A 15,911-nucleotide genomic window follows, 5' to 3' on the forward strand; every position below is an offset into this window, starting at 1 on the left:
TGGCACCTTCAGATTGAACATCCATCAAAAAAGTAGGGGGGGGGAACATGACATTTTTGTCTTATGTTATAGCTGGCCAGACAAATGTAGTTACTGATATGAACACATGACTCATCTAAGGTTTACCTCATATGTTTGGAAAGCACAGCTCCCTTGTATGACTCACAGTAGTTAGCTCTGGGCTGGTCAGATCAGGTCTGCTCTCTGTTGGTGCATACTAAAGGCCTTCATAAGGCTACAAAAGAGTGCTCATCAAGGTGTGACGAATCAGCCACAGGGGACAACAGTTTAGTTCCCAGCCAGAGGGAGCACTAAGTAGGCCACAGCAGGTTATGTGACCCACTCTAATGCCCCTTTTGTTTCCCTACAATACAATACAATACCTTGTCTGATGGGCTGGAAGTTTATACCAGAGGAACAGGAAAGGGATCGATTTACAGAGGAGTGGTTGGGTTTTTACATGCAGAGCAGTGAAATAGAAAACATTTCTCACCGATCTGTCACTATGAATGTAAATCCTACAACATATTAATCTTTCATTGCCTGAACTCGACGCTCCTGTAATGAAATACACAATCCTGATAATCTAATTGTCTTGGAAGGGTGGGCTGACATTGGGCCAGTGGGACTGATATCCTAAACCTCTTGAGCCTCTCTAATAGAGAGAAAGCAGCCTGTCTCACTGCAAATAGACCGATACAGCGATCATGTTCCCTTATTACTGCAGTGATCAAATCCATCACCATCAGTGCTGCTGAAGCCAAGCCACATTTGCATTTAATCTGTGCAGCCCCCCTCTCTTTCTTGAAGCTCAAATTGAGACGGACCAATGGGCAGAGTCAATTACAGGAGGGTGGGGGAGGGGACTGCAGGAAGTTATTGATGCAATTAAGGGCATCACGCCGACGGCCTAAGGGTCGTGATTCTGATGAAAATACGATCTTTGTCTTTATCAAACTAATGTTCTTGCATATTTTCAGTGTGGAACCTGTCTATGTTTAGAGAGCCTAACATTTTAGTCATTTAGCAGACGCTCTTTTCCAGAGCCACTTACAGTTAGTGAGTGCATACATTTTCATACTGGCCCCCCCGTGGGAAACGAACCCACAACCCTGGCGTTGCAAGCGCCATGCTCTACCAACTGAGCTACAATTCTAAATGGCACTAGCAGTTCGCAAAGTAGCATAAGTGGAAAAAAGACAGGACACAATTATTCCAAAACTGCAGCTCATTGTTGGAACACATATTTTCCTACTTCAATCAACCAGTCCATTTTGAATGTGATAAAACTGTCGTCATTTGGCAAGGAATGTAGATTGTGTATCCCATCAGTTAGATACGTTTTTAATAGGCATTTCTGTAGTCCTAACGGGAGCTTGCACTCAGCACGCATGTGTGGAGGGAGAGCTCGGAACGCAATTGAGTGAATGAGACATGGAGGGGAAAGGGAATTGTGTGATGATTGCATTGGTTTATTTTTTGTTGTACCCCGCAAATGCACATGTACTACTCCACATGTCAAAGCAAATTAACGCTGTCTTCAAGACAAAATTGTATTTATTTTTTAAAGACGAAATTTCACTTGCACGTTCTGGCAGCCACAAAGCACATTCCACCAAATAGTTTTAGAGTATCTGAAATTATATATATATATATATATATATATATATATATATATATATATATATATATATATATATATATATATAGTTAAAGATCGAGCTTTAACGTCCATTAGAGTACTCATTACACATGCCCATCCCTACTCTGTTCATTTCAGCGTTTTTTCTAAGAGTCTAGCTATCTAGAACCTTAAAGGGTTCTTCGGCTGTCCCCATAGGAGAACCCTTTAAAGAACCATTTTCGGTTCCAGGTAGAACCCTTTTCGGTTCCATGTAGAACCATTTTCGGTTCCACGTAGAACCCTTTCTACAAAGGGTTCTACCTGGAACCCAAAAGGGTTATCCTATTGGGACAGCCGAAGAACCCTTTTGGAAGCCTCCCTGCAGCAGTCATAACACCCAGCTAGGACAACCCATCACTGCACTCTACGAGGGGCACTACCCCATTGTGGAAAAAAATAGGGTAAATGTATGTGAATACTATCCAACTAAAGACTCCTTTGTAGAAGTAACTCACACAGAGCAAAGTGTTACCCCTACAGTGTAGCATAATCACTACACCTACCCCCTTCCATTTTTAATTAGAGCGTTTTAGCTTCCTATGAAGAAACATGTCATCTCTCCCTCCATATTCCTCGTTACAGCCCTCCTTCTCTTTAATTAACCAGATTCTATGTGGCAGCTGGTTGATGTATGGGCCCCAGAGTTCACACTCATATTTGGTTAAAACGAGACAAACCCAAAACAAGACTGAGGCAAAATTCTATAATTTAGGCATTCAGAGACAAAACTTCCTAATGAGCTTCAGGCATGAATGACAGCATGACCTGAAGCTCTTGGTCACGAGCTGGGAAGTAAAATACCTCCTAAAACAAAAACCAATTACTCTTTGAGAGAATGAAATGACTCACCCCCTACCCAAATTATACTGCATTTAGTTAGCCTAGCATTCATATCCTAATTTAAAGTCACACATTGCCGGTCAGCTAAATTCAGTGTCACTTGGGCAGGGTGAGTCATCTCATTCTCTCAAAGAGTAATTGGTTTTTTGTGTGACTTTAAATTAGGATATGAATGCTAGGCTAGCTCACTCATGAAATGTCAATGTGAGTTTTCCTGTGAGGACACGAGAGCAATACACACATTAGCCCAAAGATGTATATAAACCCTGGATTGCTGATGCACCGGTCTGCCATATTGGCACACCCCAGAAGAAGCAGTCCTCCATATGAATGAATAGAATTCTACAGTATTTCAATTAAGTGTTTCAAGGCCAAAATTACATGTATTTAAGTATTTTTTTGCTTCAAGGAAAATGTTTTTTTTTTATGTTTAGCTCGCATAATATAATGTAAAAGTATGCATTAAGGTGTATGTAATATAATAAACATGGCAAAAACAAATGTAGACATTAATAAATGCATTTCTATAGCTTCCAGGATATTTTTTACAATGGTGGGGGAGTGCCAAGATGGAGACACAGTGGCTTCAAAACAGCGGCCCGTCAGTAATCTAGAGTATACAGTGTATTCAGACCCCTTGACTATTTCCACATTTTTACGTTACAGCCTTATTCTAAAATGGATTAAATTGTTTTTTCCCCCTCAATCCACACACAATACCCCATAATGATGAAGCAAAAACAGGTTTTTAGATTGTTTTTGCACATTTATTAAAAATAAAAAACTGAAATATCACATTCACATAAGTATTCAGACCCTTTACTCAGTACTTTGTTGAAGCACCTATGGCAGCGATTACAGCCTCAAGTCTTCTTGGGTATGACGCTACAAGGTTGGCACACCTGTATTTGGGGAGTTTCTCCCATTCCTCTCTGCACATCCTCTCAAGCTCTGTCAGGTTGGATGGGAAGCGTGCTGCACAGCTATTTTCAGGTCTCTCCAAAGATGTTAGATCGGCTTCAAGTCCAGGCTCTGGCTGGGCCACTCAAGGACATTCAGAGAGCCACTCCTGCATTGTCTTGACTGTGTGCTTCGGGTCGTTGTCCTGTTGGAAGGTGAACATTAGCCCCAGTCTGAGGTCCTGAGCGCTCTGGAGCAGGTTTTCATCAAGGACCTCTCTGTACTTTGCGCCAGTCATCTTTGCCTCGATCCTGACTAATCTCCCAGTCCCTGCCGCTGAAAAACATCCCCACAGCATGATGCTGCCACCACCATGCTTCACCGTAGGGATGGTGCCAGGTTTCCTCCAGACTTGACGCTTGGCATTCAGGCCAAAGAGTTCAATCTTCGTTTCATCAGACCAGAGAATCTTGTCTCTCATGGTCTGAGAGTCCTTCAGGTGCATTTTGGCAAACTCCAAGCGGGCTGTCATGTGCCTTTTACTGAGGAGTGGCTTCCGTCTGGCCACTCTACCATAAAGGCCTGATTGTTGGAGTGCTGCAGAGATGGTTGTCCTTCTGGAAGGTTCTCCCATCTCCACAGAGGAACTCTTGAGCTCTGTCAGAGGTACCATCGGGTTCTTGGTCACCTCCCTGACCAAGGCCCTTCTCCCCAGATTGCTCAGTTTGGCTGGGTGGCCAGCTCTAGGAAGGCAGTTGATGGTTCCAAACTTCTTCAATTTAAGAATGATGGAGGCCACTGTGTTCTTGGGGACCTTCAATGCTGCAGAAATTTTTTGGTACCCTTCCCGAGATCTGTGCCTCGACACAATCCTGTCTCGGAGCTCTACGGAAAATTCCTTCGACCTCAATGCTTGGTTTTTGCACTGACATGCACTGTCAACTGTGGGATCATATATAGACAGGTGTGTGCCTTTCCAAATCATGTCCAATCAATAGAATTAACCACAGGTGGACCAATCAAGTTGTAGAAACATCAAGGATGATCAATGGAAACAGGATGCACCGGAGCTAAATTCCGAGTCTCATAGCAAAGGGTCTGAATACTTATGTAAATAAGGTATTTCTGTTTGCTAAAAACCTGTTTTCGCTTTGTCATTATGGGTTATTGTGTGTAGATAAAAAATAAAAAAAATAAAAATTAAAGTAGCATTTTAGAATAAGGCTGTAATGTAATTTTTTTTTTTTAAAGTCAAGGCATCTGAATACTTCCCGAAGGCACTGTATATAAATCATTCATTAGCACCAGAAACATCTCTCTGACGGGCCAATCCTCATGGTCTGTACAGGAAGTCTCACAGCATGCTGTGGGAACAAGACTTTTCTCTGCACGGCAGTTGGGAACCTGCCAATGTTTCTCAGCAGCTAGCTTCAAAACACGTCCATCACAGGGTTGGTCACAGGGTTCCATTTCAAGCATCTCTACTATGAAGCTCTATTCATACCCTTTGAATGAATTCTCTGTGTGTTGTATCTATTTCCCTCCATCATCACTTCTTCCCTCTCTTCCCTATCACTACCCATCGCGCTCCCTCGCTCCCAGCAGGAAGCACTGAGGTCAAAGGATATTGCTAGTTGGACTATTCTCAGGAAAATAACAGTCTTGATCCAAGCTCCACCCTGTAGTTCAAGCACTATATCAGGGTCATAGAGTATACCTTACAGTAATACCACAATGTCAGAGAAACTCTGGGAGAAAAGACGGTACAGAACAACCAATCTATTTTTGTCCATTTCAACAGGAAGTATCGTGATTTACATGTCTGTTTGCTAAATCTCAAGGTCTTCAATTAACATTCACATCACTTTCAATAAGCATCCATTACCCTTCTTTAATACATCTAACAATATTGTAGTCTTCAGAACATCAGTCATTCATAATCAAGCAGATTACATTTCACATGAAAGGCAGCAATCTAGGACTATTCTGAGATTTGATGTTAGGCTAAAATATTACATTGCATACATTGGCTGATTTGGCTCACAAAGCAAAGCAATCTCAAGCAGCCCCAATCTCAGAGAGAATCTTTAATAACCACAGAAGTAAATAGGCTGGTAATGAAAAGTACAATTTGTCATGGCAGATCTCTGCCCATTCAAACATCACAAACCGTCCCCTTTCCGCAACCATACTGTATAGGGTGGGCAATCATTTTGGGTCGACGACTACATTGGGATTTCAAGTCAGTGGAGGTCCGCACAGATCATTTTTCTGAACAATTTGTTCATCAAAAGCAATATGCGGGCCAGAAAACTTGCAGTTATTTGAAAACGTATAGGTCCACTATAATTTCTACATACTTTCTATCTAGTTTTAGACGTTCAAGAGTGGCCTGGAGTGTTTTCTAACCCAGTTTTTTACTCAAACCTCCTGCGGGACAGTTTGAATTAGATCCAGCCCACGGGCTGTATGTGGCCAAGACAGACCAGTTGGTCTCATAGCTTAGCTTTCATAATATATAACAGTGTGTTAGCGTACAGTGACTTGCGAAAGTATTCACCCCCTTGGTATTTTTCCTATTTTGTCGCCTTACAACCTGGAATTAAAATTGTTTTTTTTTTAGGTTTGTATCATTTGATTTACACAACATGCCACTTTGAAGATGCAAAATATTTTTTCTTGTGAAACAAACAAGAAATAAGACAAAAAAACTGAAAACTTGAGCGTGCATAACTATTCACCCCCCAAAGTTAATACTTTGTAGAGCCACCTTTTGCAGCAATTACAGCTGCAAGTATCTTGGGGTATGTCTCTATAAGCTTGGCACATCTAGCCACTGGGATTTTTGCCCATTCTTCAAGGCAAAACTGCTCCAGCTCCTTCAAGTTGGATGGGTTCTGCTGGTGTAGAGCAATCTTTAAGTCATACCATAGATTCTCAATTGGATTGAGGTCTGGGCTTTGACTATGCCATTCCAAGACATTTAAATAATAATAATAATAATCCCAGTCTCAAATCTCTGGAAGACTGAAACAGGTTTCCCTCAAGAATTTCCCTGTATTTAGCGCCATCCATCATTCCTTCAATTCTGACCAGTTTCCCAGTCCCTGCCGATGAAAAACATCCCCACAGCATGATGCTGCCACCACCATGCTTCACTGTGGGGATGGTGTTCTCGGGGTGATGAGAGGTGTTGGGTTTGCGCCAGACATAGCGTTTTCCTTGATGGCCAAAAAGCTCAATTTTAGTCTCATCTGACCAGAGTACCTTCTTCCATATGTTTGGGGAGTCTCTATGTTTGTGGCTTTTGGCGAACACCAAATGTGTTTGCTTATTTTTTTCTTTAAGCAATGGCTTTTTTCTGGCCACTCTTCCGTAAAGCCCAGCTCTGTGGAGTGTACGGCTTAAAGTGGTCCTATGGACAGATACTCCAATCTCTGCTGTGGAGCTTTGCAGCTCCTTCAGGGTTATCTTTGGTCTCTTTGTTGCCTCTCTGATTAATGCCCTCCTTGCCTGGTCTGTGAATTTTGGTGGGTGGCCCTCTCTTGGCAGGTTTTTTGTGGTACCATATTCTTTCCATTTTTTAATAATGGATTTAAATGGTGCTCCGTGAGATGTTCAAAGTTTCAGATATTATTTTATAACCCAACCCTGATCTGTACTTCTCCACAACTTTGTCCCTGACCTGTTTGGAGAGCTCCTTGGTCTTCATGGTGCCGCTTGCTTGGTGGTGCCCCTTGCTTAGTGGTGTTGCAGACTCTGGGGCCTTTCAGAAAAGGTGTATATATACTGAGATCATGTGACAGATCATGTGATACTTAGATTGCACACAGGTGGACTTTATTTAACTAATTATGTGACTTCTGAAGGTAATTGGTTGCACCAGATCTTATTTAGGGGCTTCATTGCAAAGGGGATGAATACATATGCACGCACCACTTTTCCGTTATTTATTTTGTTTTCACATATCGTCTGATGAAAACCTCATACTTTCTTATCTTATTTCTTTCTTTCATGTATTGAAAGCAGTAACTCTCCTCAATGTAGTCTGAACATCCCATGACTCTAGGACCAAGAAAATGTATTCAAAATACAGTAGCTTCTGAAGTTTAAAAAGTATATGTTCGTTAATGGTAAAATATGTCCGTTTTTGGAGATAAGAGGTTTTCACCCGACAACAATGATATAGTCCTCTTTAAAAAGTTGCTCTTTTATCTTTTTAGTAAGGCTTTAAATTACACAACATCCAAAGAACTAGAACAATAACCTTTATTCACAACAACAACAGAGATGTTGAGAATGCCGGTTAGAACCCAGACATTTTCCAGCACTGATCAGTCTAAGCTCATTCATGCATTCAGCATCTTGACGTTTATACAGTTACCATGCCAACCTGTAACCCTTAACAACAGACTGCTGTCAAGATAAAAAGTCCTTCCTTTGATGTACTGCTTTAATGTCAAAGCTATAAAAAGACGATGAAAGGATGATACTATTTATACCTTTAACATACTGCACTATAAGCCAATTAGACAGACAGCCAATCAGAACTCACAGAGACGTCGAAGACCTCCTCTGTGTCGTCCAACATGCGTATCCTAATGGAGACGTGGCGTCCAGGGGGCATGGTTGGCGGCCGGTGGCCAGGGTCCAGGGTGCTGATGCCCAGGGTCTCCTGGGCTCCAAGACGCTGGGCTGCTGATGCTCTGTGCTCGGGCTCCACCATGGTGCTCTGTTCTGCTACCGTACAGCCTGCAGGGGAGGCAGAAGAACCGTCATACACACACACGCGTAACAAAGTAGGTTCCGTCCCTGTCTCTCACTGGGCTCGAACCCGGGACATTTTGTACAACACACACTCACATGCACGTACGCATACACACACTAGGGTTGTGAAGGTCATGGAATTTTGGATGACGGTAATTGGCCAGCCAAATGCTGCAGTCTCCGTAACAGCAAAAATGTAATAAATAGCAAAAATGTAATAAATGTTAGACGCACATTTTCTCCTCTCCTTCGCTCCTGACTGCATGTGCTGCCATAGAAATAAAATGAATAGAAAGGGTGTCCCCATTCAAGTCAATGATGGCATAATGGGTGGACTGGCGGCCATTGCTTGTGTACCCCATAGGAGCAAAGCAGGAAGTAAAAGAAGGACGTGTAGTGTACCCATCAATATGGGTTGTAACTAGATGGAGTACAGCTACGACCGGAAGTGACTTTTCGTAGCAGGTTAGGAGAGCATTTTAGCTAACCCTAACCCTTTTCCTAACTTTAACCTGCCACATTAATTCCCCTAACCTGCTGCGAAAAAAGTAACTTCCGGTCGTAGCTGTATTCCACCTAGTCAGAACCATCAATGTGCTGTGATTTGTTTATTCAACTAAACTGACATTACAAAAAATACATTCCATTGCATGAGCCACATCAGTTAATATCATTTGAATGAAAATTCTACTTTACCATGGAAATTATTGCATCACAATACCAGGCAGCCATTGCAAGTGTACCCATGAGTTTACAGGGTCAAATTGTCAGGGTTAAAGTTTCCATGGCCAATCTATTCATTATATTTCTATGTGTGCTTCTACTGCATTGTGGGGGGTGTTGCCTATGCAACCAAAAACTATTTAGCTAGTTTCTTGTTTCAGCAAGGAGCAACAAAGTTTCATCATGTTGTTAAGAGTCCATGTTACCGCAGAAACTGACTCAATTGCAAGAATGCCCAGCTGTCCCGTCTTCTGTTTGTAATTATTATTATTTAATTTTTTTCATGACGGTCTTCATCCATAACCGTCGGTTACATGGTTATAGCACTCACACAAACACACACTTTGCCTTTCTTTGCCTGTCGGTGGGGCAATAATGCAGTTCATATCATGTCTGTCAACTGTTCAACTATTAATTGTTCAAATTGAGCATTAGGGAGTGGAACCCCCCTCTTCCTATCCCGGAGAAAACAGAGGAGAGGAGGTGGGTGGGTTACATAAAAGGAGATGAAGTCCCAGGGGAGAGAGTTCACAGCTTGTGTCAGACTAGCAACGTAATTGCAAATGAGGTATTTGCACTCTAATCTAATGGGTGATAATTGTAGCCTTTGGGAGAAGCAATTAGTTCCCTCTCTTTGTAAATGTGTTGCTTGATTTCAAAGTGAAGAATCACTCTACAAAGGAATAACAGGGATAGTCCGTAACATCAAAAGGTCGAAACTAGGAATGCACGATATATCGGTAAGCATATCGGAATCGGCCGATATTAGCTGAAAATGCCAATATCGGCATCGGCTCTATGTATAGTTTAACGCCGATGTGCAAAACCGATGTCAAAGCTGACGTGCATACCTGTATAACGTAGGTAGATGACGTAATGACGCCACGAAAAATACAGTGCTACACGTGCAACACAGCATTCCTAACCTAGCCCAATGTCTGTTGTGTGGATCTATTCTGAAGTTTCAAAGGAAGATAACAGAAAGGCCATATGCAAAGATTGTGCTGCTATTATTTCCCGAGGAGGGGAGAAAGTGAAATCTTTCAATACCACAAACCTAATTACTAATTTGAAAGTGCATCACCCCCAGACGTTCAGCGACTACTTAGAACAAAAGCAGAAAAAAACTAAGAGCACACTTCCAACAACTAAACAAGTTCAAGTCAAGCAGTCATTTGAAAGAGTAAGAACATTTCAGCGAGACAACTCAAAGGCGAAATCCATTAACGCCAAGATAATGGAATTCATTGCCCTTGACAATCAACCGTTCTCTGTCGTGGATGATGTTGGCTTTCGCCGACTGGTCGAGCAACTCGAGCCCGGTACACATTACAAAGTAGGCGCTATTTTTCAGATGTTGCCCTCCCGGAGTTACACAGTATTGTTGAAAGGCACATCCATGAGCTATGGGCGTCACTGCTATTAGCTTCACAACTGACATTTGGACCAGCGATGTCAGCCCCATGAGCATGCTGAGTCTGACAGCACAGTGGGTCGACGAGGATTTCATACTGAGGAAAGCCGTATTGCATGCTCAAGAATGTGCTGGTTCTCATACCGCTGCTGCCATTTCAATGGCATTTGAGAACATTTTTTAAACTTGGAAAATCCCCAAGAACAAAGTACAGGCTGTGCTACGTGATAATGCAAGTAACATGACAAAGGCTTTGGAAGAATGCTGAGTCACCAGTTTGCCATGCATGGCACACACGCTGCAACTACCTGTGAACAAAGGTGTTTTGGCGTAACGCAGCATATCTGACACAGTGACAACAGGTAGAAAGATAGTGGGTCATTTTAAACACTCACAGCTAGCATACAGCCGCCTGCACGCAATACAGGAGCAGCTTGGAGTGAAAACGAAAAGGCTTAAGCGAGACATTTCCACCAGATGGAACAGTACTTTTTACATGATGGAGAGCCTGCTGGAACAGAAACGAGTGATTGGCGTGTACGCAGCCGACTAGGAGTTAACTGCAACAATCAGTACAAACCAGTGGACTCTCATTGAAAACATGAACACACTCCTTGCTCCATTTGAACAACTGACTCGAGAAATAAGCTCATCAACTGCGTCTGCAGCAGACGTGATACCCTCTGTCATGGCATTGAAACACCTGCTCAACAAAACTGCCGACACAGACCGTGGGGTTAAAACTTGCAAAAGTACTCTACTAGAGGCTGTGAGAACAAGCGATTCGGTGGCATTCTCTCTGAGCATCTTTACTATGTCGCCACCATGCTCGATGCTAGGTACAAGGACCGCTACTTCGATGCAGACAAGAAACAGGGTTTACGTGAAATGTTACAGACACAGCTGGACAAGATGGAAATGGACACAGTGACAGTGCGCACCGAGAGAGAGAGAGGAACCACGACAGAAGAGGCCACAGACAGACAGAGCTGAAACTTCACTGCTTGACATGTATGATGAAATCCTGGTTGAGAATGGAACGACTGAAGAAATTAACAACGAAACACCACAGCAAGTAAGTGAAAAAAATAGGTTTTGATTATGCTTTACTGGTAATGGGGACATACGTAAATGCCAACAAAATAACTTTGTGTGTGTGTGTGTATATCTCTGTGAGAGAGAGACGTTACTACATCGGCCAACATTAGCCAATGTTGATCTATGTCTAATGACCCTTTGGAATGCAAGAAAAATGCAATATGTTGTACTAAATGTACTAAACCCCCGCCCCCCCCCCCAATTATTTGCAGATATTTGTGTCATGAATATCAGTTGTGCGATAAAATACATTCATGGATTTGTAATTTTTCTCATTTACAAGTTATTAAACAATCTGTTCCTAACTGAACAAGTGAACATATGACACTTTGTTTCAACTATTTAACTGTACTAGAATGCTTAAAAAGGCCACTCAATTTTTTTTATATCGGTATCTGTTTTTTTGCAAGGAAAATATCGGATATCGGTATCGGCCAAAAATGTCATATCGGTGCATCCCTAGTCTAAACAATTGACTATGATAGAGTGAGTGAACTACAAAACAGTAGAGATAGTAAGGAGCAGCCGAGCGAGAGAATGTCCCAAGTTCACTGACATCCAGCTGCTAATAAGGACATACCATCTGGGCTGTGTGGATCTCCTCATGATGTATGACAGCATGGTTTCCATGGAGATCACCATGCATGGCATATTAAATCACATGCAACATGCAGATAGATACTATAATTAGGCCTAGTTGGACATGTGTGAATGAATAGTGAATAAATCAGTTCCTTTCAATGAATGACTAGCTCTTGGTGGTGGAATGTGTTTCGACCAGTTGCAGGATCATCCATTCTGGGTTGAGGCAGCAGGAGCAGGTCAATCCACCACCATCTCTCAAGCCAACCCCAGAGGCCCTGCTTAGTTCTCTGTTTATCACACATTCCAGCATGCTGATGTCATCTTGCGAGCTCACCAAATGGGGTATTGGAGCGTGGTGGTGGGGGCAGCTCTCATTCAGACAGTACAGTGGTGGCTCACTGACTCTTGAAGAAGTGCACACACAATGTTCAAAGTTCAGATTCAAATTAAGATGAGGATTGCATATAAAGACAGTTGAATTTGGCCAACACATCAAGAGCGGGGAAAATTGAGGCTAAAACTGTTGATCTGTTCAACGACCGTCTCTGTTTATTTCTAACAGCCTCTCAGTCCCCCATAGAGCTGATCAAATAAACGCTTTGTTTACAGTGTGGAGGCAGTGCACCATTACACACAATGAATATTTAACACATCATCATCATCATCATCATCATCATCATCATGGTTGGAGGTTGTTGAACACATTGCTACGCCACACAACTGACCTTGTTTAGAGCAAATGCTTTAAATTAGCTGCACCTGCCCATAATATATACTGCCATGGCCTGGGTGAGTGTGGAGTGCTGTTAGAATTTTCCAGCAAAGGGGTCACAAGTGTGGGAGGGAAGAGACCATTCACTTGGAGAGATTAAAGCCATTGCTACTGCTGTCACAAGGGGCATAGAGATATGCATGCAGTCCAAGCATGTCTGTGAATTGTCCCCTTCAAGAGAAACCATGGAGACATCAACTCCCTTATTGTTTTACAAGCTACCACGCTTTGTCAAATGTGCATAGGGATTTTAATATGGGACTGAAAACCCTTGGCTCAGAAGTAACCCATAAATACTGTAACTAAACACTCTCCAAACAACAGAGTGAGACCCAGGGCTATGAGAGAGCAGACAATGATTAGTTCAACTGACGCTTACCCTTCCCTGCCCCCAAGCTCATGAATCAACGGCCAGTCTGCCATGTGTCGCCCTACAGTATGTGGGCCCCTGAATAGGAATGTAGTCTTTGGCTAGTGCGACTCAGTCACAGCTCTGTTACTACTATGTTGTTACTGTCGAAGACAGCCGGCCTGGGACATATGACTGGTATGCCAGCCCAGCCCAGGATACTATAGCGTACAATGCCAGGGGAACATATTCATACCCCCAGTGTTCACAGGGCCTAGCTTTGAACTCATTTGCTTGAAATTCCCCACAACCGTGTAAGATAGTGCTGTGGCTGCTGGCTCTGGTAGGCAGTTTGGTCTTTAACAGAGGCTCCTCTGTCTTTACGCAGCATGCAGCAGGAGCACACAGAGCCCTTCAGAGCAGTCCAACACATGCAGGCACCATTTCTGCAACTGCACAGCTGGATTTTATTACAGCCAGCAGAATGGCTTGAGGATGGGGTAGTTCAGCCAACTGTCTACCTGAGACGTGCTGAAAATCCACTCCTATTTCCACTGGACAGCAACATGCTTCAGCTCCAGACATTTATACCTGGGTGTGGCTCTCATATTTGAACCTTTGCATTCAACTGTATGCAGAACTTAAATTTCAAATGTGTATACCATTATGCCATTGTAAGTTAAATGTGTTAAAGGGGGTTTGTATGATTGAACATGATTTCAAGAAATATACCAATAATTCTGAAATTATGTAGGACCCCAGATCTGGGCAATTAAACTAAACCCCTCTATAACTGTGGTTCCTAAGAGCGGCTCAATCAAATAACAGAACATCAGTTTGCCTTTTCTGCTTGACAATCCACAATACAGATTCTTAATGAGTGTATCTTTGGGGGAGGGGCGACTGTTTGACAGTTCAGTGAGTCATACCATGTAATCTTTCTGGTAAAATTACAAAAAAATCTAGTTTTGACGCAGGCATATTTGGATTATCAAATCTAACCAATATGGAAACATACAAGAAATGTATGCACACCAAAAACAAACAAACTGACAAGCTTTTTATATTTTATTATTGCCTATTAAGAAAACAAGATTATTGGGGGAATGGTTATTGAACAAAGTCCTTGTGACATTTTACGCACATAGCTACGATAATGTAGTCTAGAGGAGTACAGTAATCCATAGGACATTATTGTTAGACTACAAATAAATAACCTCGACTCAACTGACCAGCCACTACTTCCCTCAAGGGTAACAAAGTAACAATGGAAAATGCACTCTCACTGATTACATTTTCAATTTAAATTGTAAACGAGGCACGTCTATATAAATGCCGTATATTCAACACCCATTCTTTATTCCAAAAATATTGTATACAGGCTATGGTCTACGGGCATGAGATGTTCTCCCATTCAGTGTTGGTGTTGTACGTCTGATGTAGTGCTTCTTTTTTTTTACCACCGCTCTTGGTTGTGAGAACGACCGGGCAAAAACACGGTTAGATCTTCCATTAATTGTAATAACGATTGTTCTAACTAGATGCGACAATTAGCCTATATGGTTAAGCATAACGTTAACATTCTTTAAAACAGGCTACACGGTTACAAAATCCAAGGCAACTGGGGATAGGCTACTTCTACGATTTATCTCTAATCTGCTGAAACAAGTTGCACACTGCCGTTTTGCACATAGGGAAATGAATGGTATAAAATCTTACCCTGTTTTTAAAATGTGTATAATTCCCAATTTACAAAATATTTTACATCCACTTCCAGACGCAGTTTAGGCTGCTTTCGTGGAGCCAAATGGAGTTCAAATGCTGGTTGTACCGCCGAGAAGCTTCTTCATGGTCGCCATGTCGGACGACTGTGTGCGGGGAGAGACAGGATTACATTGAAACGAGCGGCAGATCCTCTCTTGGCTTGTTACCCCAACAATAAATGAAGAACAGTGCCTCCAGCTATTGTGGAAGGCATTGCACCTACCTGCAGTGCAATCTTTGCCAAATAAATGTTACAGCCACATAGCTCCATCTAGCTGTAGAATATGGGGCATACATTAGGTTAAAGCCCTAACAACCCATAACCCATAGCTCTAACCCTAGCTCTTCTTCCTTTTCCTCTTCCTCTTCTTCTTCTTCTTCTATGATATCACGGCAGTCAGCAAACAAACGTTTAATGTGCATGCCACCACCTACTGTGCTGGAATGTACGATCAATCATGATCTGCCCAATTCTGTACTACCATGAAAATACAATTAAAAACCAAATAAATCCCTACTAACGTCTACCACACCCTCCCCCTCCCCCCAAACCCCCAACCCCATTAAACTTGATCAATATCATGCTGAAACACTCCACCCTTAGGATTGTTCAGCATGTCAACCAACATTTCAACAGCAACATCTGTTACCCCCAATATCTCTTTTGCAGTCTCCACAATAACATTCAACCTGGCATCTCTGCTTTCCACAACCCGAGTTGTATTGATAACCTTACCAATAAAAGCTATGAAGTCAACTTAATTCATTATCAAAGTGTCCTTTGACACCGCACATTCATGAGAGCAAGATTTCTGAACAGGCCTCGAAACCATGCCAGGACCATCAGAAGCACCAGCCCCGACAGTAGGTCCACTTACTACAGGTACATCCATGTAAGCTCCATCAGTCTGCACTGTAGTTCTACCACTCTGTTTTACAGCCTCTGCATATGACACATCATGACTGATCCTATATCTCTGAGCCTCTCTAGCCTCTCTCTGTACCTGGCATCCAC

At 42.4% G+C, this 15,911-nt stretch overlaps 1 protein-coding gene across 2 annotated transcripts in view; it reads right to left on the bottom strand.

The window, feature by feature from the left end:
* The window catches only part of LOC311143991 (FERM, ARHGEF and pleckstrin domain-containing protein 1-like), a 76,861-nt gene extending 61,853 nt beyond the window's left edge, over nucleotides 1-15,008 (bottom strand). The window contains exons 1-2 of one of the 2 annotated variants that reach the window (XM_084179904.1): nucleotides 14,852-15,008; nucleotides 7,980-8,176 (exon numbers count right to left, since the gene is read on the bottom strand). In XM_084179904.1, the coding sequence (XP_084036030.1) occupies nucleotides 7,980-8,150 (171 nt within the window). In that variant the 5' untranslated portion in view covers nucleotides 8,151-8,176; nucleotides 14,852-15,008. The remainder of the gene's footprint in view (nucleotides 1-7,979; nucleotides 8,177-14,851) is intronic. The other variant, XM_084179903.1, reaches the window with a different exon arrangement.
* Between the last annotated feature and the right edge of the window lie 903 nt (nucleotides 15,009-15,911).

The sequence above is a fragment of the Coregonus lavaretus genome (assembly GCF_964263955.1).
Source record: "Coregonus lavaretus genome assembly, chromosome: 16".
Classification (NCBI taxonomy): Eukaryota; Metazoa; Chordata; class Actinopteri; order Salmoniformes; family Salmonidae; genus Coregonus; species Coregonus lavaretus.